At 34.6% G+C, this 26635-nt stretch overlaps 1 protein-coding gene across 9 annotated transcripts in view; it reads right to left on the reverse strand.

Annotated features, from left to right (window-relative positions):
* PRMT3 (protein arginine methyltransferase 3) overlaps positions 1-26635 on the reverse strand; it is a 137737-nt gene that overhangs the window by 61379 nt on the left and 49723 nt on the right. For 8 of the 9 annotated variants that reach the window (XR_009542408.1, XR_009542410.1, XR_009542409.1 and 5 more), the window contains 2 exons: positions 24326-24425; positions 394-472 (listed from right to left, as the gene is read on the reverse strand). Coding sequence is in view for 6 of the 9 variants with exons in the window: in XM_060159523.1 (XP_060015506.1) it covers positions 394-472; positions 24326-24425 (179 nt within the window). In the remaining 3 variants the exon portion in view is untranslated. Of the gene's footprint in view, positions 1-393; positions 473-14495; positions 14857-24325; positions 24426-26635 lie in introns of those variants that run through there. The other variant, XM_060159522.1, reaches the window with a different exon arrangement.

Genomic DNA, 26635 nt, shown 5'->3' on the forward strand with positions numbered 1-26635 from the left:
TTTGCTACCAAAGTGAATGATCTCCAACCTAGTATGAAACATTCTTTTGGGAAAAAACAGAAACAAAAAAACCCTAAATGTCACAAAGATTAAAAATCAAAGAGTCTCTGTTAGATTTTTATTTGAATATCAAAAAGCTTCCAAATCTAGTCCTTAGTATTTTTATTAAAAGTGTTCATGAGAATACCATTAACTTAAGAGTTCTGCATATCTTATATAATGTTCTACTATCAACGGTACACTAAACAAAGGTCTTAAATCTTCCTCTGATGGAAATGTCTTTCATCTCTATTGGGAACTTTCTCAGTCATGCATAGTTTATTTGAAATCCAAAGGTTCATTTGGTTCTGCTAGACTAAAATTAGATTACTAAAACTAGAATTTTATACTCACCCGATCCTCCTTTTGCCAAGTATTTGTTCTTTGCATAAAGGACAGAATCTAACATGGACTCAAAAAGAAGAAAATAGCCCTGTATAAAAAAAGAAAAAATGGATTTTAGAAAAGTGCAGTATCATCATATGCAGTTCAATTTAAATATCTGGCTAGTGTTTTAATGGAAAATATACTTTTAGTCTCTACCATATAATATTCTGCAAAGTTTGAAATTATTTTTTGCAGTAAATTCTCCACATAATAATTATTAGAAAATCAGGCCAGGGAATGGACTTGAGGACATGGGGAGGGGGAAGGGTAAGCTGGGACAAAGTGAGAGAGTGGCATGGACATACATACACTACCAAATGTAAAATAGCTAGCTTGTGGGAAGCAGCCACACACAGCACAGGGAAATCAGCTCAGTGCTTTGTGACCACCTAGAGGAGTGGGATAGGGAGGGTGGGAGGGAGACAGGGAGATGCAAGGGGGAGGAGATGTGGGTATATATGTATATGTATAGCTGATTCATTTTGTTATAAAGCAGAAACTAACACACCATTGTAAAGCAATTATACTCCAATAAAGATGTTAAAAAAAGAAAAGAAAAGAAAAGAAAATCAGGCCAGGGTACAAAGTGGATCCAGAACGTTTATTACAGCAGAATATACTGAACCTTCTCTACCTGTGCTTCCACTTTCGAGACTATTATTTCTTCCACATTAAAAGGAAACTTTCAGATAGAAATTGCTAATGTATCCTATAATTTCCTGGAATACTGCAATATTAATCTAGAGCAATAGTTCTTAACTAGATTTTGCCCCGGGGGACATTTTTCATTGTCACAGCTGGGTGGGGGCAATGCTGATAAACGTCCTTCACTGACACAGGACGGCCCCCAAACAAAGAAATGTCTGATCCCAAATGTCCACAGAGCTAAGGCTGAGAAACTCTGGTCTGGAACACCTTTTCCCAAAATGTTTCCTGCCCAAAAACATTCTCTTTGAAGAGTTGTTTTTTTTTTAAAAAAAAAAGGAGGGGAGAGGTGAGAAAGACCAGATGCTGTATCATCCTCATACAGAGATTCATAATGCACATCAGCACATTAACAGTTCTGAGAAGTGTTATGGTAAAGAGGATGGTTGAACAAATTCTAAACAAGTATTACCCACTTTTTATCTAGAAATCTCTTTTTTTCTATTTAACATGTATCAACACCTTGCACAACTATGTTGTTTGAAATACATTTCATGAAACTCAGCCCCAGTGTGCTCCAGACTCTGGAGAACACTTGACTCCTCCACCAAGAAAGCCTAATCACAGCACAGATGAAAAGATAATCTGCCACTACTGGTGTCACAAACACAGTACATTCTAATAGTATGCGATACACTTTATTATAGAAATGATAAAGTAATCATGAGTGAGAGATCAATGCCAGTTTCTGTCAGTCTTCTTCTGGGGCCCATCCTCCAATAGCCCTGAGCAGCAGGGAAAGTCAAGTGTTCAGCACAGTGCTTAGCACATAATACACCCTATTATGGCTAAGGGTTAACCAATATGAATGTTACCCTCATGTCAGCATTCTAAATCAAAACTGTTCTCACTCATTTGTTCTGTGCACAAATAACTAAGAGGATCAATACACAACACAATGAACAAAACTGTTTTAAATGTTTCTCTAGCACAGGAAAAACCTTCAAACCCAGAATGGATAATCTTCCCAAGAGATTAATAGAAAATTTAAATTTACAGAAAATACAGCTCTAGTGCTTGAATCACTTATAAAGGAACCTAATTAAACTACTGCTAGCAACTCTATATTGGCATTTAGCTTCTCCCCACAACACACTAATCCACTGATAAGAAAATAATTGCCTACAAAAGACAGACTTAGCAACAAAACTCTTTTATTACTGTGTTTACATTCGGATAATTAAGGATTTGGTGGAAACTGCTTTCCTTGATAGAGCACTTCAGTAAAATGTCTAACTCTTATAAGTTAGTTCCTCATTAATATCATCTGTGTATTCAAAGCACAAGAGCCTTCTGGAATTCAACTAAGATATCTTTATCAATCTGACATAATTCATGCAGATCTATGCACACAGATGCTTATAAATAAGCATTTATCAGTTGATTAAAGTGAATTATAATTTTTGCCAAAAAAATTATTTGAAGAGGAGGCATCTATTTACCTAAGAGGAAAAGATCAGTTGGTAAAACATGTTAGTAGGTTGGGAAAAAACGGTCCTTATTTGCAAGATTGTTGCATGTTAAAACATTAAAATAAAATCAAATCACATTTTCATACAAATTGAGTATTCATTATAGTCCAGTCTTTTTTGGAAGGGGGCAAAAAGTATAGTGTGTTACTGATCTGGCACCATGTCAAACTGTTTCTAGTATTATTCTTTCAAAGTAGTTAGTTAAATCTAAGTATTTTCCCTCTGTAAGTTCAAACTCCATCTTACTTCCACATAGTACAATCAAACCAAAAAAGTTTTTTCAATCCGTAACTGAAAGTAGCTCCTTCTAGCAACATGCTCATTTATTGCATTTAAGATAAAGTTATAATTAGCCATTCATCTGAGATTAAATAACCGTATTTTAAATCGGTACTATGGTCAATACCAATAGAACCAATTTAGAGGGTGGACTCTTGGATTTATATCCTAGAGGAGCTTCTTTCTCTATGTAACGTTGGGCAGGTTTACAAATGAAGAAACCGAGACTCAGTGACGTTAAGTGACAATAACAATGGTATTCTACACCATAGAGCTGTTATGAGAACTAAGTATGTTAATACATGTAAAAAGGTTTGGAACAGTAAATCTAATTAGTTTAACTAAAAAAAATTAAGAGCTACTTAAAAAATATATTTGTAAAGGCTAGTGAGAATTTTTAAATTACATTTAATAGAGAATGAAGGCTTACCAGATTGTCCAGAATTATATAATATTTAGTGAATGGTCCTATATTAAAATCCAGTCAGAACTAAAATTCTTTTTCCCCCCGCCCCAGGAGTCACTTTTTTTTTCAGACCAGCCAAAACTATACGCATTGTGTGCATACAAAAAAAAAAGATAAAAATGAGAAAACTTTCTTTAAAATTAAGAAACAAAATTTTAAACCCAATTGAAATAATTTGATCAGGTTGGCCAAATTAGTGCCAATTCCAGCTTCAAGATTCTTCTTGTGAAGATAGAGAGATTTGTTTCGCTGGGCTAAAAAAGTTAATTTTACTTAATCTTCTGAACTTTAGTATTTATACTTAAGACTTTCCTATATGTCTGCTTCCATTTAAAATAATAAACACCAATAAGCACTTTTCCACATACCCCATAATGATCACCTTAGCTAAGATCAGAATCCTGATCAAACAATATTAGAGAGTTTCTAAGGTTCTAACTATTTAAACAATGTAATTTTCACATTAGAGAAATCAGTACTAGCAAGGTTAAGTGAGGTATTTTAGGTCACGTAGCTGGAAAAATAATACTGGACAATTTTCAGATCCCCTCATAAACACTGGTCTTAAGATTCAATTCCCAATGCTGCTAACTAAACTCAACAAGAGATAAGAGTGCAAATAAACAAAACAAAGATAATCATCCCCGGCAGCAAAAACATCATTTCATAAATGCCATGTCTTTACTTCCCATTTTTTAGAGTCAGCCAACATTATGAAGTCAGAGTTTCTGAAAGCAAATAATCAAATGTTTTTGTTGATACATGTAAAGGATTTAGCAGAGTGCCTGGCACAGAGTTAACACATAAAACCTACAAAGGACCATTTTTTATAACTCTAATTTGGCAGAAGTCATCATATGGGGTCAGCTACTATGAGGTAGAATTGGGCTAAAATGGATTGAAGCAGAAGGCTAAAGCACGTCTTTCTTTTTTCGTCTTTTCCCATTCCATTTTTTTCTCCTTTTTCTCTCTTCATTGGTATATAATTAAAAACAATACTTTATTTCTGATAATACCTTTTTTATTTCTGTAGCAAGATATTTCTTGTATATGACAAGGCTTCTGTTCTGTCAAAGCAGTTTCTAAACTTTATGTTAAAGAATAACTAAACTAGCAAATCAGTAGAAAAGCATTCCTTCAAAACAAGAATAGATTATACATATTCATATTTAGTCCATCTACTAAATATGCCACATTATGACTATGATTATGATTTTGGCCACGCCACGGGGCTTGTGGGATCTTAGTTCCCCTACCAGGGATCGAACCTGGGCCCTGGCAGTGAAAGCGCCAAGTCCTAACCACTGGACCCCGGGAATTCCCAAGCCACATTATTTATTACTCAATGAAGACTGACAATTTTACTGGTCATTTATTTCACTTAGTATCCAGATATCTGCTCAACTATTACCTCCTCAAAAGGGATTTTCTTAATGTCTCCACATAAAATATCTTCTTTTTCCCCCACCGAACTCTCTCTCTTTACCCTGCTTTGTACTCTATCATAGCACTTAAAATTGGTTATTTTAAAATGCTGTTTTGCTTTCTAAAATTAAAATTCTCAAATAATAATAGTGGTGAAAACTGTCAAAGTTCATAGTATTAAGTGTTCTTTTATGGAATATCTTATTTAATTCTTCCCTAAAGCACATGTTATTGTTATTTCCATTTAACTAATGAGGAAATTAAGGCTTAGAAACGTTAAATAAGACTTAAAAAAAACAGCACACAGTCACAGAAACAGTTGAACAAGTCAGAATTTGGAACCTTGGTCTGCCTGACTACAGAGGTCAAGTTCTGAGTAACTATTCTATGTTGCTTCTTAAATTGATTCACCTGATTGAAAATAAGACTTGGTATTTGTATTATATTATACTACATTTGTAATTAAGGACTCAAGTGTTCTGAAATAAGAAAATTCCCATAGAGCATATTAAACAAGATTAGAATTTACAATAGGTATCTGATTAATATTTCAGAGTGAAAGCTTATTTGGCAAGTGGCTGTTAGCCACCATTCACTGTGAAAAATATGACTTTAGAAAATCAATGAATATACTAGAATATATGTAGAAACAAAACTTAACATTTGTGAGATAAATGAAAATGTCTAGTTAAAAATATTAGCAGATGAAAAGTTTCATATATGGATTGCTTGCGGTTATTGTCCTCTCTCTCAACTTTCCACTTTGCTAAACTTCATTTTACTATAGGCTCCCTACGTGATAGAATAGGCTTTAATTTCCTGGGAATTGTCCTTGGTTCTGAACCAAGTCATTTATTACTGATATCAGAAGGCTTTGCTCCAAATGCACTGCTCATCTGCAGTGTAATTCAGACTGTAATTTCACAGGCTGCTGCCTCACCTGTAGGGGTGCCATCTGGAAGAGAATTATACCCAATACTTCTCCCATGATGCTCATGGGGCACTTTTCTTCCCAAACTGACATTCACTTTTTAAAATTAAAATTTGCATTTACACTTCAAAAATTAATAACTACAAAAGTAACACACTGGATCAAATCTGGAACTAGAAGAACCATTAACATTATTCACTGAAATAGAAATAATGCCTATTATTATTTTAAAATGTCTGCTCATGGTATCTTCTTGGAATAGATAAATTAATGATAAAAGAAACCTGTGATACCTTCAGAATAAGGTGCTTCTCTTGACTAATTTTTTTTTCAGTTCAAATAACTGAATTACTGACACACGCTTAGGTAGAATTAACTGTTTAAAAAAGTGAGGCAAGGGGAAGGCAACAATAAAATGACGAGTTTATGTGTAGAAAGTCTAGTGACAAACAGTCAACAATCTGGATTTATTTAAAGATAAAAAATAAAGATTTAAAAATATTTAAAGATTACTTCCAACAAATAAATAAACCTACGAAATCTAATCTCAAATTCTTAAGTACATTTCTGAAGCATAATAAATATTTGATGACTTCTTTTTCAATACTCCTCTCAATTCTATAAGATTTACTATAGATAGGATTTTATCCAATGTGACTGGGACTAGTAGTCAGTTAACTGAAAACAACATGTTTTAAGTAAAAACATACAAATGTAGATTTGTTTACCAATATTACCAATATCCACTTGCCAAGTGGAGAATCCTTCAATCCTATAATTTCCACCCTCACTCCTAAGTCCTTCACGATTGTTTTAGTGCTTTATTTTACAACAATTTTTTTCTTACAATATTGTTCAATAGTTTATGTTAATATTAACTGATTTTTCATAAATAAGTAGGCAAACAAATACAGTAAGCTCTTGGTAAACAATACAATCCAACTGATAGGAGGAGAAGAGGAGCAGCACACTAAAGGTACCTCATTAGCCTAAGTGTTCAGGTAGCCATAGGAATCTAGCAGATGTTATACAAAAAGAATGCAAAGCATCATTAATCTGGTGAATTAAACGCAGGTTGGTTAGGAAGCTTCAACTGTACATGCATGTGACAAAGTATACTGTCATATGTCACCTTTTAAGGAAAAACTTCCTTGATGTCTCAGACTAGGTCAGGTGGCCTGTATAATATCATCTAAGTTGAGGTATGAGCTATTATCAATGCATAGAAATGAGAACTCTAAAACAGGGTTTCTTAACCTTGGCACTACCAACATTTTGGGCCAGATAATACTTCCTTGTAGGGGCTGTTCTGTCCACTGTAGGGTATTTAAGCAGCACTCTCCTCCAGTCCCCATCTCTCCTGAACTGCTGTAACCTAAAATGTTTCCAAGACATTTCCCATTACCCATATATCCCAGGGGGGCAAAATTAGACATGCTCCCTCCACTGCTGAGAATCACTGCTCTAGAGATATAACAAAAATAATTAGATAAGCATTTTCTCCTCATCTACAGTGCTCTCTGCTAGAAATGTACCAAACTTAAGATTTTACAGGATGTACCCGATCTTGTCTGATCTTAGAAGATTTAAAGGATGTAAAAGAACCTCTACTTACTTCATTGTTATATTTATAATAGCCTTAGACATTGAACATCTAAACTGCAAAGTTTTTTCAGTGATTCCCAAGCCTGTGATTTGACTCTTTCACCTTAAAATGTGCTAATACTAACCATTTTATTTATCACAAATATGATAAGGACGTTACATGAGAATTTTAAAGTAATTATGTAAAATACTTTTGGGTAAGATACTTTCCTTACTGATAGCTCTACGGTAACCGAGACAGATTATATTACACTTTCACACACCTGGAAAAATGCAAGGTGTCCGATGATATCAAGCAACAAGAATATCTGTATCCTTTGCACTCATTTGCCATAAAATGGGTAAAAAAATAATGCTTTAAACATGAACACACAGACATCTTTGTTCAATGTTTTATGTATTTGGTTAAGATAAATTTCTTAAAGCAGAATTTCTGCATTAAAGGATATGCACATTTAAAATTTTGACCTGTGTCATAAAACTGCCCCATAGAAAGACTGTGACAATTTTTACTACCAGAACTACATGAGTGTACTAAAAACTTAAATGTAAATGGGGAAGGTATGAAGTTTTATACACACACACATATATATCTCCATGTTCTGGGCGGGGGAAAGTACTAACCATAAAGAAAAAGACTAATAAATTTGACATTAAAATTTAGAACCTCTGTTCATCAAAAGACATCAGAAGAATAAAAAATAAGTCACAGAGTTTGGAAAGATAACACACACATTTCCATCTCCAACAAGCAACAGTAATCAACAAGAAAAATGCGGGCAACCCAAAAGAAAAATGGGTTAAAAAAATTATATACAGTTACGAGCCAGGAAATCACCAATAACCATATGCAGACATGCTGAACTTCATTAGTAATTCAAACACAATGAGACTACCAAATGATTACCAGATTGGCAATAATTACAAAGTTATGCAATATCCAGTGTGGCAAACCTATGGGGCAATGAGGTAAAAATACTTCGATCCATCCCTCCTTCCCTTCCTATTCTTTTTATTTTTTGAAGTATAGTTGGTTTATACAAAGTGGTGTTAGTTTCAGGTGCACAGCAAAGTGATTCAGTTATACATACATACATGTATTTTTTTTTCAGATTCTTTTCCATAGGTTATTAGAAGATATTGAATACAGTTCCCTGTGTAAACAGTAGGTCCCTGTTATATATATATTATATATAGTAGTGTGTATATGTTAATCCCAAACTCCCAATTTATCACCCCTCCTTCCCCTTTGGTAACCATAAATTTGTTTTCTATGTCTGTGAGTCTGTTTCAATTTTGTAAATAAGTTCATTTGTATCTTTTTTTTTTTAGATTCCACATAAAAGTGATATAATATTTGTCTTTCTCTTACGTGAGTTAATATAATCTCTAGGTCCATCTATGTTGCTGCAAATGGCATTATTTCATTCTTCTGTATGACTAATATTCCACTGTATATATATGCTACATCTTCTTTATCCACTCATCTATCGATGAACTTTTAGGTTGCTTCCATGTCTTGGCTATTATAAATAGTGATGCTATGAACCCTCTGGTACACGTATCTTTCTGAATTAATTTTCTCCAGATATACACCCAGGAGTGGAATTGCTAGACCATATGGCAACTCTATTTTTAGTTTTCTAAGGAACCTTCATTCTGTTCTCCACAGTGGCTGTACCAATTTACATCCTCACCAACAGTGTAGAAGGATTCCTTTTTTCCCCACACCCTCTCCAGCATTTATTATTTGTAGACTTTTTGATGATGGCCATTCTGCTCGGTGTGAGGTAATACCTCATTGTAGTTTTGATTTGCATTTCTCAAATAATTAGTACTTTTTCATGTGCCTGTAGGCCATCTGCATTTCTTCTTTGGAGAAAGATACATTTGTATTTCTAAAACAATATTCCAATCCTGCACGGTGATTGAAAAAAATCATTAATTATAACTGGAAATTCTACTCTTAAAAATACAACTAAATTACTTGCTAGCACTTTTACTGATGAGAATTAATTAAGTTATACTTATATGTAACATGGTGGTCCTACAAAACTCGTAAATTATAGATGTTTGAGACTACAGGAAAGATGAACTCTATTAACAGTATGATTCAGGGCTTAAAGAACAAGATCTCATTCTGTTTCCTGCACCAATGCATTTTAGGAGCTCCTGATCCTCTACGTACAACATATAGGCCAGAAGAAAAAAAAGAACATCTAGTTACATGCATCAGTAAGCTGGCTTTCACCTTGAGAACCATTTGCTAAAGCTAGTAAATAAACATGGAAAAACGGGAGATAAAACCCATGGTCCAGCCAAAGTGAGGAATATAAGACCCAAATAACAAAACAGAGACAACCAAATATATCTACAGAGTAAATGTAAATTTAAAATCTCACCTGCTGCCACCCTGCTCCCTCCCCGACAACCCAGTTTAGAACCTTGGCATTGGGTGGTCAAACACATACTCCCCTCCACCCCAACCCCGCCTCCAATAATTCTTAACATAAGCCAGTCCTCATGCAAATATACAATCTTAATTTACAATGTCTAGGTGGCAGGAAAAACCTCAGCAATTTAAAAGTGATTCTGCAACATACTCTGTTGTCAAGACTGTGAAAAAACAGGTATTCTCATTACTGTTGGTAAGAAAGCAGAATGGTAATAAGGTAAGTGCTGAGGAGAATTTGGCAAAAACTGTTAAGATTGCATATGCATATGCATTAACCCTTTGACCCATCAATCCCACTTCCAGGAAGATGAAATGAAATATGTACAAGAATGTTCAACATTAGCTGTAACAGCAAAAGAATGATAGAAATTTAAATGAGTGTTAGTTATATACATTATATTTATCTGTACAATGGAGTATTATATAGCCATAGAAAGGAATGAGGTGTATCTTTCTATAATGATACAGAGTGATGGCCAAGATATAATTTTAAATTTAAAAAGCAAAGCATAGGGCTTCCCTGGTGGCGCAGTGGTTGAGAATCTGCCTGCCGATGCAGAGGACACGGGTTCGAGCCCTGGTCTGGGAAGATCCCACAAGCCGCGGAGCAACTGGGCCCGTGAGCCACAACTACTGAGCCTGCGCGTCTGGAGCTTGTGCTCCATAACAATAGAGGCCGCGATAGTGAGAGGCCCGCGCACCGCGATGAAGAGTGGCCCCCGCTCGCCACAACTAGAGAAAGCCCGCGAAAAGAAACGAAGACCCAACACAGCCAAAAATAAATAAATAAAATTAAAAAAAAAAAAAAAGCAAAGCATAGAACAATGCATAGAGTATGTTAACTCTGCGTAACATAGGGTGAAAATATAAATATATACATATCTAATATCTTTTTAATAAACCAAAAGCTAAAAAAAAATTTTTTTAAGATTATCTATTCACTAAGGGACAAAAGGAATGGAACCACATAAATGTTTTTGTAATTAAAACAAAATTAAACTAAAAAAGGAAAAAGAAGCAATTCCCCCAGATTGAAGAAAAAGTAAACAAATAAATCTGATTGTATGTCAAGTTCATTACATAACCAGAGGAAAATAATTAATTCAAGTAACTTTGAAACACAGTATTTAGACTGTGTATTCCCATGAGATATACTCTAGGACAAAAGAAAATATAGAGGGATCATAAACTGCATTAGAAATCTTATTGTTAGTAGTAAAATTGATATAAAAAATTTAAAACTATTATAGGTAATCTATTATATGATAAAGTAAACAATTATTATTTTAAGAATTAATATTTTCTACATAGAAGAAAAAGAGATACAGTACAAAATTAAAGACTCTAAGTAAAAATTCCATAATCTTAAATTGGAAATATCAGTGTAAACTCATGGTTTTTTTAATATTAAAAAAAATAGCTATACCTGTCCACTAAGAACAACATACAACCAATGGCAGTACAGTAGCAATGAGCACTCCTAGAACCCAGACTGTGATCTCTATATATACCCTTTTCCAATGAAAGAACCAGGATTCTTTGATTCCATGTTTAGGCAGTATAAAATGACTGTAAAATATCTTATAGTACCAGAAAGTATAATCTGAAACATAAACATACTTATATTTTCTGTTTTTCATTATTATATTGAAGACAACTAGGAATTGTTAAAGGGATATAAGAGGCAAGTTCAAATGTCTGTCATTAGCTAAAAATAGGCCAGTGTGAACACCAAAAATAGTAATTACAATGGTTCAAAATACATCAAATACGTTAAAAGTCCATGAGTTCATAATGACACTAAAAACAAACCAAAAAAATCCCTTTAGAAAATGCTAGGGAAACAGTTCATTATTCTGAAAATGTTAAGTAGAAAATATACGGCATTTATCCCCTTTTTCCTATATAAACTATAGCTTATAACCAAATGTTTGATGAGAGTACTTACAGAATAACTTCACCTAACAAAGAATAAATGATTTAATTAGAATATCACAATTTTATAACTTCTAATGAAATAATGAATCTAAGAAATCATTTTCAATGAATTCTAAAATCTTTAAGTCAAAGGCTGATAGGGAACTTTATAATAAGTAGATTAGGCTGACAACTCCAAAAGCAATTATCAATCTCAATGTAACAGAGACAGCCAAACACTAAGAGTCCCTTGACTCAATACAATAGAAACCAATCACCACCATCACACATGAGGTGTTCTGGGGGGAAAAACCCCTTGAATTTGTTAATCCTCTATTTCTTGACCTTGTATTTCAAGTTTACAAGAAATACAAGGGATAGAAAAACATATTAAATGACACCATGAGGATGTAATCATCAAAATCCAGACCGTGGAAAATTCTACAGGAAAAATGGCCCAGTTTCTTCAAAGAATTGCATGATAAAAAAAAAAGAGGAAGGTGAACCTACAGATTAAGAGATTTTAGATACCAAGAGCATGATGCATAAAAATAAAAACATAATTTGTACCTCATCAATATTAAAAACTTTTGCTCTGCAAAAGGCTCTGTTAAGAGGACTAGTTACAAAGTGGGAGAAAATATTTGTAAACTACATATCCGATAAAAGAACTGGTAAAAAGAACTATCAAACTCAACACTGAAAAAATGTCCAATTAGAAAATGAACAAAAGACAGAAACACACAATTCACTGAAGAGGAGATACAGACAGCAAATAAATATATGAATAGATGTTTCACATCATAAGCCATTAGAGAAATGCAAATTAAAAGCACAATGAGATATAACTACACATCAGTGGCTTAAATGAAAAAAATAGTGACAATAGGAAATGTTGGCAAGGATGTGGCGACACTGGATCACTTATATGTTGCTAGTAGGAATAGAAAATAGTACAGCCCCTCTGGAAAATAATTTGACAGTTTCTTATAGAACGAAACATACAATTACTATATGATTAGCAATTATACTCTTGGGCACTTCTCTGAAAGAAATGAAAACTTATGTTCACACAAAAATCTATACACAAATGTTCATAAAGCTTTATTTGTAACAGCCCCAGACTACTGGATGTCTTTCAAAAGACGAATGGTTAAACCAACTGTGGTACATCCACACCATAGAATAATACTCAGAAATAAGGAACAGACTATTGACACGAGTCATAATTTGGATGAATTTTCAGTGAATTATGCTAAGTGAAAAAAGCCAGTACCAAAAGGTCAGATACTGTATGATTCCATTTACACGGCATTTTTTTTTTGATGTGGACCATTTTAAAAGTCTTTATTGAATTTGTTACAATATTGCTTCTGTTTTATGTTTTGGTGTTTTGGATGCCCAAGGCATAGGGGATCTTAGCTGCTGACCAGGGATCCAACCCCCAGCCCCTGCACTGGAAGATGAAGGCTTAACCCCTGGAACGCCAGGGAAGTCTCCTACACAGCATTCTTGAAAAGACAAAATGAAAGAAACTGAGAAAAGATTAGTGTTTACCACAGGTCAAGGCTGGGATTGGACAAGGACAATAGGAGGGCTCCTTGTAGTGATGGAACTGTTCTGTATCTCAATGATATCAGTATCAGTATCCTGGCTGTGCCATTGCACGATAGTTTTTCAAGATGTTATCATTGACAGAAACTGGGTATAAAAGTACAGGGAATCTCTGTGTAATTTTCTATAATTGTATGTGATAATCTACAATTATATCAAAACCAAAAGCTTAATTAAAGATTTATGAGGGCTTCTCTGGTGGCGCTAGTGGCTTGACAATAGTCAAGACACGGAAACAACTCAAGTTCCCACCACCAGATGACTAGCTTAAGATGTGATACACACACACACACACACACACACACACAAACACACACACACACACACACACACACACACACACACACACACAGAGGAATATTACTCAGCCACGAAAAGTAATGAAATACTGCCATTTACAACAATGTGGATGGACCTAGAGAATTTTATGCTTAGTGAAATAAATCAGACAGAGAAAGCCAAATACTATATATCATTTATATGTGGAATCTAAAAATTAACACAATGAATGTATATGCAAAACAGAAACAGACTCACAGATATATGAAACATTACAAAGGGGAGAGGGAAAGGGGAAGGGAAAAATTAGGGGTATGGGATTAACAGATACAAACTACCATATATAAAATACATAAGCAACAAGGATATGCTACATAGCATATGAATCACACCCATTACCCTGTAATAACCTATAACGGAATATAATCTGCAAAAATCCTGAATCACTATGCTGTACACCTGAAACTAACAGAATATTGTAAGTCAACTATACTTCAATTGAAAAAACAAACCTAGAAGTAAAAAAAAAAAAGGAAAGTAAAAAACAATGGATTTGTTTAACAGATTAAAACTAACTTCAGAATTGGTGGACTGAACTGAAAAAAATTATCCAGAATGCAGTCCAGAAAGCCAAAACATTAGAAAATATGAAAAGGTGAGGAGGCATGGAAGATGGAGAAGTCTAATAAATATACAATGGTAAGTTTAGAAAGATTTATTAAACAAGATATGAAAAACTCAAACCATAAAGAAGTTTGATAAATTTGATACACAAAAATTAAGAATGTCTATTCATCAAATCATATCAAAAAAATAATGAACTGACAAGCCACACACTGCCAACAAACATAATTAATAGAGAATAATGTATCTGTCAAGACAAGCTGGGTTACCCTGCATTAACAAACACCATCCAAATAATCACCTAAAACAAAAAAAAAAGGTTTATTTCTGGTATTACAGGTTGACAAGAAGCATTGCTTATTATAATCACTAAGGGAGTCAGGCAAGTCATAGGGTCACATCTAACTTCAAAGGAGACAGAAAGATAAATTCTCCTATGTGCCCAGAAACAAGGAGAAGCAAAAGATATGAGAATAGCCCTAGGGCTTCCCTGGTGGCGCAGTGGTTGAGAGTCCGCCTGCCGATGCAGGGGACATGGGTTTGTGCCCCGATCCAGGAAGATCCCACATGCCGCAGAGTGGCTGGGCCCGTGAGCCATGGCCGCTGAGCCTGCGCATCCGGAGCCTCCGCAACAGGAGAGGCCACAACAGTGAGAGGCCTGTGTACAGCAAAAAAAAAAAAAAAAAAAAAAAAAAAAAAGAATAGCCCTAGTAACACATTGGTAACTAGAATAAATAAGAAACTCTTTCAGAAAAATAATAAAAAGACAAAAATCCCAAATACAATGATAAGCAAAATAAATGAACAGAAATTTCATAGAAGACAATGCCAAAATGAGCTATAAGCTCATTTAAAACTGTTAGTTCTTACACATTTATATAACTGCACTCTAGAATTTCCCTCCCAAATTACATAAAGAAATGAGCAAAAATTAGCAATTAAAACCAGTCAATAATACTGTTTATCTTGAGAACATGTATGCAATGGGTTGTATGTGCTTGGTTATATAAAAGGATGAGATTTCTTTCTGTTTTTGTAATCTCTTAGTGGATTGCCAGTGATGCAAATCGTATTCTGGTTTCATGTTTATTTAATAAAATAAAATTTATTTAAAATTGTGTTCCTTCTCTTTTAAAAAATATAGTCATGGGCTTCCCTGGTGGCGCTAGTGGTTGAGAGTCCGCCTGCCGATGCAGGGGACATGGGTTCATGCCCTGGTCTGGGAAGATCCCACATGCCGCGGAGCGGCTGGGCCTGTGAGCCACGGCCGCTGAGCCTGCGCGTCTGGAGCCTGTGCTCCGCAAAGGGAGAGGCCACAGCAATGAGAGGCCCGCGTACCGCAAAAAAAATAATAAAAATAAAATAAAAAAAATATAGTCACACACAACTCAACCAGAAAAGAGAAAATAACAGCAAAACTGACTTCCATAATAAGAAAAAAAAAACATAAAATGTATATTCTTCAGGGGTTTTGTGGTTCTGCAATAAGAGGGTCCCTTACAGCACTTAGTTAAGCCTTAACACAAGAAGTACCAGTGCCTTTGTTTTTTTAATGGTAGATTAATTCTAAAATATGACAGTAGTTTGGTTTTTCTTTTAATAACAACATTTCAGAAAAAAAGTAACACTTAGAACTATTCTTTTAAATTACTTAAATCAGTACTTAGAAATATAAGCCTCAAATGCAAAATATTAGAAAATGAAAATCTGAAAATCAATGATCTAATAAGCTTCGATTTCAAGGAGCTAGAATAAAAGCAGCAAGTCAAACTAAAAGAGTAGAGGGAAATAATAAGGTCAGAAATAAATAATAGAAAATAAATGTATGATAGAAAAAAATCAACAAAGCCAAAATTTGGGGTCTTTGAAAAGCGTATTAAATGATAAACCCTTAGCAAAACTGATCAAGACAAATCACATTTAACTTCTTAATGAAACAGAAATTTCATTAAGGGAACAGATTAAGCCTCGGGTTTATTCTTCCTTTTACTGGACAGAAGCACAAATTAATAAAAATAAGGTTGAAGACTGAATTCATGAAAAGGTCAGTTAACCTCACATTCATTCAACTTCAAAGCTGTAGTCCTGACTTTAAATTGGATATCTCCAAATAAATATTCTAGTATTAAAAAGGTATAGAGGAAAGAGAGTGAAAATGGAGCCAACCAAATCAATGTATACCCACCATTGAAAAATTTACTCAAAACAAGTAATGTATTGAGAGGTCAAGAAAGTCATTAATAAGAACAGATCAACATTTAATGTTAACTAACTCCAGCTAAAATTTTCATTTCACCTAAATAAATAATTACTTCAGAGTCCTGTCACCTAAATTTTGCCAATTTGGAGGATCTATTAAAGAGAGTATGAAAGATCTATGCTAAAAGGGATGAAAAACTAAGAGGACAATTATCTCCATCAAGTCCTTTAAATCAGTTTCAAAAAGCAGTGTAAGTCATGGCTTCTTAAACTTGTCCCTTAAAGGATTTCTAATGGTTAAAGAGAATGAATTGGAATTCCCAAGGAATTAGGGAGTACCTTACTAAAATCAGCTCTGCAAGGGCTCAAAAAAGAAGGCAGGTGTTTTACTTTAAAAATCTGTAAGAATTTTGCATTCCACTCCATAAAAATACTAATAATGCCCCCCTTGAATCTTCACACAGATATAATTTGTTATTTCTCAAACACATGATTGGGGGTTCTCTAAATCCAGGTTGTGGAGCACTGGAGCAGGTATTATTTATTACAAATTGGTGGCATTCATATGATTACTCAAGGCTTGTGAATCAAATATCTGTCCTAAGATAATTCTTAAGTAGAACCACTTCATACTAATTATTATAGTAATTATGACTGAGACAACTGAGTTACATGAAACAATCCGAGTTTGTAATGAATGCCCATCTGTCTGCGAATGCAAACTGTTAAAATTTAGGAGCTTACTTTCACTCCCAGGTAGAGGTAAACAGTTTTACTGAAAAAAAATTTTTTTAATTGCTATACAATTTTGAGTTTGAAATAAAAATTAACAAATATTTCATGTCCTCTGGCTAATATAGTGAAAAGTTTCTGTAAGGACAGTTGATACACACTCCTGAATAACTTATGCCCTTTATCTTCATAATTAGAATAATTTACAACTCATTGAGCAAACATTAAGCACAACTAGAATGCAACATGGATTATGGAGAGCCAAAAAGCAAATAAATCCAATTGAATCAATCACATATGATGCACTGAATCTCTTAGCAAATGCAACTTCCAGAAATGTGATGAAAGAGATATAAAACATCTAAAATATTATGTTTCAAAAGCAAAAAGTTACCCACAACACATAACTGCTTCAACATAAACAACTTTCCTTAAGGGACTAAACATTTTCACTTAAATTTGGTCTCAAGCACAGAAAAAAAACAGCATATATTTGAATATGATACATATTACTATACTTTTCTAACATACCTGCAATATAAAATAGCCTGAGATCCACTTAAACAATTTCTCAAAGGGTTAAATTTTCCCTACAGCTACCAAGATTCCACTATTACAAAACGGTCTCCTCTCTAGAGTAAGAAATAAAATGGCTGCAGAGTGTCATGTGAGTTTTAATTTAAACAAACATTAAGATTAAATAAAGGGGAGGATGGGGAGTGGTTAAGAGTGCAGCTAAGAACAAATGTAAAGATTATAAAACTGAAATAATTATACATAAGAGGCCTATTTTTTTTGGATAAATTTATTTGTTTTAATTTATTTTATTTTTGGCTGCATTGCATCTTTGTTGCTGTGCGCGGGCTTTCTCTAGCTGCAGCGAGCAGAGGCTACTCTTCATTGCGGTGCGTGGGCTTCTCATTGCAGTGGCTCTTCTTGTTGCAGAGCACAGGCTCTACGCGCGTGGGCTTCCGTAGTTGTGGCTCGCGGGCTCTAGAGCGCAGGCTCAGTAGTTGTGGCACACGGGCTTAGTTGTTAGAAGGCATGTGGCATTTTCCCGGACCAGGGCTCAAACCCGTGTCCCCAGCATTGGCAGGCAGATTCTTAACCACTGTGCCCACCATGGAAGTCCAAGAGGCCTATTCTTAATTACATTTTTACTGTCTTTGTTTTCATTTTATTCTTAATTCAGATGTCAGCACATCTGTGAAAAAATCATGCTTATAAACCACAATTTTCCTTTCAGTGTTCAAATACAGTAACTATCTCTCTGTTAATATTTGGAGTACTCAAAAAAGCCCTACTGAATATGCATTTTATATTTTATGTAAAATAATTAGGTATTATCAGTACTACCTAAAATTTGTTTACAGAGCAGCAAACTGAGACTTTTTCTTGAAACATACATATAATACATTTTAAGTCATATTAAGAAAAATATCAAAAATATCCCTAACCCCAGTAATCCACTTCCATCAGCTGATTATCATACTTCTTTGCACTCATCATAGGCAGAGTCAATTAGTAAATGCTAGCCATGGAAACAGAGGACCTTTTGCTCTTACAAAGGGCTAATAAGCCAAGGCAGAAGCCCCAAGAATGTTCTTCCCTCAAGTATTAATATTCTTTATTTCATGTATATTACCATTCCCAACTTTTATTTATTGAATAACCTACTCAAGCAGCTCACGCACTAGTTACAGATTGCTTAAAAGTTTGTGTAACTTTCAAAACGGAATGGCTAATTACTGAGGTCTTATTATGTGCCAGATGTTTTATGACATTTACAGGTATTAATTCCATTTAATCCTCACAAAAACCCTGTGAAGTGGGTACTACTGTTATCATCATTTTATAGAAAAGGAAACTGACTCACAGAGAGGTTCAGTAACATGCCCAAAGTAACAAACCTAGGTGTGGCAAAACAGGGCCAAGAATTCAGGTGGTCTGACTCTGGAGCAATATTCTTAACTCTGTCACATGCTACATCCTTGCCTTCCTGTGATGTACAGAAAATTATAAATAAGATCGTGTATGTGGCCAGTGAGTTTCTATCTGGGAAATTTCTCTTATGATGTATATTCCCCCATCATTTACTAATGCTGATCCCTTTCACAGAATATGACCATACCAAGTAAATCCTGGTTCCCAGTCTTAAGAGAATCGAAAAAGGTACATGAACAATTAATTCTAATACACTGTAAAAGTGCATAATAGAAGCTTAAACTAAACCGCAAAAGAAGGGAGAAAAGAGATTCTATATGTGATCAAGGGGCTAAAAGGGAAAGCTGCATAAGGGAAGAGATGTCTGAGATGAGTCTTCCAGAACTACTAGCAGTTTGCCAGACAGGGAAGGTAAAACACACTAAAAGAAATAAGGCAGTTTGCTAACACATATTTTGCTCTCACCAATCATCAGTATCTTCCATTAAGGGGCAAACTATTTCTGCCAAAAACACACTAATAATAACGTGACTTTAGAAATAGAAACAAAAGACTTTAAAACAACAGTAATCTTTGTTATCAAAGGAACATTTCTTACAGTTAATTTTACGTAACACTGTATTTTTGATTTTTAACCTTTGTTATTTTTCACTATTATATTTTTAAAGATTTATTATTTATTTATTTTATTTTATTTTTGGCTGTGTTGGGTCTTAGTTGTGGCACGCGGGATCTTTCGTTGCAGTGTGCGGGCTTCTCTCTAGTTGTGGTGTGCGGGTTTTCTCTTCTCTAGTTGTGGCGCGCAGGCTCCAGGGCACATGGGCTCCAGGGCACATGGGCTCTGTAGTTTGAGGCACGCAGACTCTCTAGTTGAGGCACATGAGCTCAGTAGTTGTGGCACGTGGGCTTAGTTGCCCCGCGGCATGTGGGATCTCAGTTCCCTGACCAGGGATCGAACCCGTGTCCCCAGCACTGAAAGGCGGACTCTTTACCACTGGACCGCCAGGAAAGTCCCTGTTATTGATTATTATTTATTGATTTTAAAAAATATACCAAAAATCTGGCAGTAAAAAGATGTCTTTTACTCTGACGGACCAACAGAAAAATAAGAAAAGCAAGAAAAAAAATGGCAAGAGGTATAGAGTTGAGGGAAAGTTATGTCTTACATTTCCTTATCTTGAACCACTGGACATATGAGATTATGTCTACTTTTAAGTAGACAAAACAATACATACTAGACATGTACAGTTTTATTTCGCTTAAAATTTTCAGAGTAATAAATATAAAAGAGGAAAAATAGAAGAGTTTAAAAAAATCCTTAAATTTAGGTCATAAGCTATGGACAGGAAAGGCAAAAACACACCTGTACAACCGAAAATTTGTGTTGTTAATTAATCTCCTATACTTTCCCTAACTCTAAGATTAATTCAACTTATCTAATTTACTGAACTACTTACATAATTATTATTATATCATTTAAGGCAAGAAAGACCGGGAAAGGCCACCTAATCCTTGTGGCAGTTGTCTGAAATGGCATGGTTTCACTGCCAGACCAAACTAAAACCAACAAAGACATTTCAACACGCACCAGTTGAAAATGTGACCTATGACAGGCTTCATGGCCCAGTTTCTGGACTGTTGATAAACCAAATCACAAGTCATGTTTCTAAGTGATAAAAGCTATAAAATCCTGAAAAACTATTTACAAACAATAAAGAATATTAAATATGAACAAAGAATACCCCATCATTGTGGGTGTGGGCCGGTGCATGCATGCACTATACAGACACACTTGTGTTGGTGAAAATGGGATGGGAAAGGTGACAAAATTTTAGGTCACTTCTGTGAAGAGCAAGCCTAGACAGAAAAATTACAAAGGACTTTAGACAACCTGAATGTATATTATAAGTGATCATGACAATGTAAATTCACCTAATGTATAATTTTCCTGATGGTCCTGATGACAGAAAATAACATGTCCAAACAAGAATCACCTCTGGCAGTTGTATCATGCAATGCCAGGATCTTATCTATCTATTTGTAAGGAGGTCATGCTGAAAACTTAGACAGAAAAGAGCAACATCAAATGAGTCAATCTGACTTTACTGGCTCACAGGACAAGAATTAGGAATGCTTACTTTGAAGTTTTATTAGGTGATCAGAAATGGGAAGTCATAAAGAATGGCTCTGTTGGTAAGTAAAATGTAAAAAATGAGAACAGATACTCATAGGCATGAAAATTAACATCCTATAGAAATTAAACTTTTTATTTAAATTATAACAATTTTATCAAATAGAAATTTCATTCAATAAAAATGAAAATGTAAAATTAAATGCAAATCTAAATGTAGAAATGCATAAATCTAAGAGACAAGTGATAGTTTATTAAATTGACATGCTAACAGCAATGATCTGGCTTTTAAAATTACATTCTTATCTAAGAACATCTTCCAAAATAAAAGCAAAGTTCATGAACAGCTGTAGACAAAAAACATATCTAGATTAAGCCATGGATCAGTTAGTGGACCATAGTAGAAGAAAACAGATGTACGTCTCTGCAATATATGATGTCTACATTGCTATACTGGATTACACGTCCATTAAACATCTGTGTTCAATACTGCAGGGTATTTTCTTTTTTCGGCCCTTCCTTGTTGAAAATACTTTTAAAAAGAGAAAAAAAGTCTATGCTATAGCTTGAACTTGGATTATTCTAGATTTTTGCATCCTGACTGATGTAAAAAAAAAAATCAAAGACAGAGGATTCTATGCAAGGTATTTTAATTTTAAATGCTGCTTCATGAAAATGTGGCTTTAAAATAAATTTAGAATAGTCAGTTGTTTGCCACTTGCCCATTGTTTAAGCCAAAGTAGGAATATCTGAAAAAAATCTTGAATATATTTTAGGAAGCATACCTTCTTCTTGTTTAATTATGTAATTAGAATTTTCCAGCTTCTCAGCTCAGAAATCCGAGTAGAAGTACCAAAGTTAGGAGGGGACTTACTTATAGAAGATACTATAAATGATACTGCCAAGCCACAAAGATGATTCGGTAACTGCCTTAAATTACAGTGTCTAATGCTCCACGTAACACGTTTAACACAATCTGCTAGACTCCAACCTCATTGATGCTTACAAGGAAAAGGCAGATAGTAAGATAATGCACACTCTTAAGTTATACCTTTGTGAAGAGGAAGAAAGAAAGTTCTTAGTTACCACTTCCTGGACACATATATTTGTTTCCCTTACTGAAGGGTTTCTGAAAGCACCTTGGCTCCAAACAACTGACCCCTTTCATCTCAGGTTCCAGTGACTCAGTATTGTTTCTGTGACACTGCCTTCCCGATAAAGGCAGAGATCATGCCTGACTAATCTTCCAAAATGAAAGGTGTCCTTTACATCAATTAGAGTCTAACTACAAGAGTTAGAGGAACAAAACGAAAAATCACTGATCCAGGGCTAGGTTCGCACAGTGGATGCTGGAATTATGACAAGTGGGAATTGGAGCCACAAAAGAAACAGCTTCTGTCAGCAACACCACTAGAGACAAAAGAGAAGTAGAGAAATGCCCTGTCTTCTCCCTTCCATAAATCTCCCATTAGTGTTTGCCATTAGATTCCCCAAACCCAATAGAAGTTGGCTGCCACAGGAGCCTAGGAAAAGCCACCTGCAGCGGTAGCCCTTCTCCAATCAGACAGAAGAAAAAAGAAGGATGTCAAATGGATCTGAGGGCAAAATAAGCCCAAGACCAGCATACCTTCCAGTAAAGTTCACATCATAATTGTAACAATCTCATAATTTCACTCAACCTAGCTAAGTTATCATTTATTATTATACCAACTGGCTCTAAGATTTCAATTGCATATTAATATTTCTAGACCACATTTCGAGTTCTGAAATGAAAATTCCTAGAACATCACTACCCAGAAGGATAATTCTGCTAGGCAGGGCAAGAACTACTCAGCTAGTTAACTGAGGTGACAGCAAGTTTAGTGAAGTCTACCTTTTAGTTTGCTTCAAGTGTAATTCGGGTTAATTTTAAAGATGCATTTTCCAAGAAAAATAAAATGGTCCCTAGAGAAATGAGGATTATGTCAGCCAACATTTAGTATAAACTACTTAAAGTTGTTGCCAAGCAGATGCCTCAAATGTACTTTCTCTAAAACACCTTTTTGTAGTCTTTAAAAAGATGCTGAATTTTTAATTATACTAAATTCATTCCTTCTCACTCAATTCATAAGGGAAATCAGGGTGCTGATACAAATTATTTGGCATAAGAAGAATAATGATATTGTGATCAAGAATTGTTAAAAGCCAAGCCTAGCATGAAAAAATCAACACACTGTTTCACATGCAAAACAGTAACTGCCAACAACAGTGACTGTCACCGGCTCTAAATTAAAACCACTACGTTAAAACTGAACATTTCAAAAGCTTCCTGAAGTCAGTGCAATTTTGCTAGAATTATTATTTTCTATGTTTATTCAAAATTTATAGAAAATTGTAAAGCAAAACTCATTCTTTTCGAGAAGTTTTGATAAATTCATTTAATGAAAATACATGTTATCAAATACTTCTTTTTAAAAAAAGCTTAACAACTTCCAAATGGTTAAAAAAAAAATCTTCGTATATCTGGAAATAATATATACTTGTCTTAATTGAAGTGGCGTATCAGTGAGTTAAATCAGTTGACAATACCATTAGTTTTACTTTACAGACTCTTTAAAATAAATACTCTAGTCTTGATCTGTGGTTTCAAAAGCAAATTATAAAGCTATATATTGTACCTTAATTTTATTATCTTAATAATGCCAATAAATTCTATTTTATGTGATAAAGGACACGGATTACATGACCTAACAGATCAGAAAGATAGGATATTAAGTATGACAGCAACAGTGGCAACATCACATTATTCTGACATAAACAGTCTTAGGAAATCCTTAACTAGTCCTTGTAGGCTTTTAGGAAAACATATTTAGGTCTCTACAAATCTACAAAGTAGAAAAATAATAATTCTTTATTATGACTTTAAAAGCAAAAAGGCTAATTTACCCTCTTCTTTAAAAAATTATAAATGGCCAGTAAAGTGCCATTTCAGAATAAACTACCATAAAAAGACTGTAGCTGTTTTTAAAATAATGCTACCATTTTGCCATTTATCAAATATAATTAAACGCAGAAAACCTGCTACTTTATTCATTGCCTTCTTTAAAAATTAATAAAAGTAGTTTTCTCTGCAAACACTTACCATCCACTCGGATATAATAACGTCCACTTTTTCTACAGGAAGACGAACTTCTTCGATTTTTCCTTTAATTAGCATAATAGTATCTTCAAGTTTATTTAGTCTGAAAATTGTCATAATGAATTAAATTAGTATGTTAAACAGATTCTGAAAACTAGTCAAATTACATAATTTCTTGGCAACCGTTCATTTTAGTTTATGGAACCCAAAGGTATGTTTTTTCAAAGTTTATTTATTCTCTGGGCACTGTAATTGCTTTTTGGTCACATCATGAACCCCCCAGAATGTTTCTGGTTAATACAATAATACAACTAAACCAGCATTTAAAACTACAGCATGAAAAGAAACCCGAATTCTATTCAAAATACATGTCAATAAAGTTAATGGGTCTTTTTTTTTTTTTTAAAGGGAGAGGTGGAGACAGACAGACCAGACAACAAAAGTATATTTTAAAGGGAAGTAGTGTGTCACAGTGGAGAGACAGTTAGGGCCAGAGCTCTTACACTGATTTCCAGGTCCTCTAGCACTTGTCAGCTTAGTGATCTTCACCAAATTATGTAACAATCTCACTGAGCCTGTGTGTTCAGGTGTAAAACAGAAAGATGATACCTTCCCTAACTACTTCACAGTCTATTATGAGGATGAAATATTTGTGAAAGCTATGTACACATCCTCAAGCCCTATATAATGGTAACGTATTATCATGAATAACAAAATACCGTATGCTGTGTAAAACTTGAAATTCTCCTCCCATCATAAATAATTTAACCTTGTCCAATACCATTAATTAGATATTTTTACATGCTTGATCACTAGATTAGCACATATTTTTCACCCCCTCCTTTTGCAATTTCAAATGAACAACAGAGTTAAAGAGATAATTCCAAAAAGCTAAAAGCAAGCTACTAAGCTTGTATCTAATTAAATAAACTCACAACCTTCAAAGGATGTACATCTGAATTATAAAGGATTTCTTCTGCTAACAAAGGAGGGATTTTCCACCCAAATTTCACTGAGGTATTATATATGTAAGATTAAATGCATTTTAAGGGTAAATTTTATTGAATTAAAAAAAAAACAGATATACTTGGGTGACCACCACCACCACTATCAATATACAGACATTTCTATTTTCTTACAAAGATTCATTAGTGCTCCTTCCAGAAAATCCTCCCATCCACAGGCAAGCACTGATTTCTTTCTTTTACTACGTATTAAAATTTGTATTTTGGGGACTTCCCTGGTGGTGCAGTGGTTAAGAATCTGCCTGCCAATGCAGGGGACATGGGTTTGAGCCCTGGTCTGGGAAGATCCCACATGCCGCGGAGCAACTAAGCCTGTGTACCACGACTACTGAGACTGAGCTCTAGAGCCCACGAGCCACAACTACTGAGACCACAAGCCACAACTACTGAAGCCCGCGTGCCTAGAGCCCGTGCTCCACAACAAGAGAAGCCACCTCAGTGAGAAGCCCACGCACTGCAACAAAGAGTAGCCCCCGCTCGCCGCAACTACAGAAAGCCCGCACACTGCAACAAACACCCAACGGCAACCATAAATAAATAAATTTATTTGTTTTAAAGTTTGTTATTTTGTAGAGTTTTACATAAATGGAATCATACTGAATGTACCCCTTTGTGTCTGGTTTCTTTCAAAAAGCATACTCTTTAGATTCATGCATATGTTTCTGTATATCAGTAGCTCTATTCCTAGGTATTGTTGAGTAGTATTCCACTGTATGAAGAAAACACTTTTGTTCACCCACACACCTGGGGATGGAATTCTGGATTATTCCAGCTTTGTACTATAATGAATAAAGCTGCTATTAACATTTATGTACAAGAACTGCTCTGTTAAATGGAAGTGATAGAACTTTTTAGGAAACTGCAATTTTGTTTTACAAAGTTCATATACAATTATACATTCCAACAAGCAATATATGAGCATTCCTTTTTAAATTTTTGAATTTTATTTTATTTTTTTATACAGCAGGTTCTTATTAGTCATCAATCTTATACACATCAGTGTGTACGTGTCAATCCCAATCGCCCAATTCAGCACACACACACACCCCGCCGTTGCTTTCCCCGCTTGGTGTCCATACGTTTGTTTTCTACATCTGTGTCTCAATTTCTGCCCTGCAAAAAGGTTCATCTGTACCATTTTTCTAGGTTCTACATATATGCGTTAATATACGATATTTGTTTTTCTCTTTCTGACTTACTTCACTCTGTACAACATCCACATCTCTAAAAATGACCCAATTTCGTTCCTTTTTAGGGCTGAGTAATATTCCACTGTATATATGTACCA

This window comes from Lagenorhynchus albirostris, chromosome 9 (genome assembly GCF_949774975.1).
Source record: "Lagenorhynchus albirostris chromosome 9, mLagAlb1.1, whole genome shotgun sequence".
Lineage (NCBI taxonomy): Eukaryota > Metazoa > Chordata > Mammalia > Artiodactyla > Delphinidae > Lagenorhynchus > Lagenorhynchus albirostris.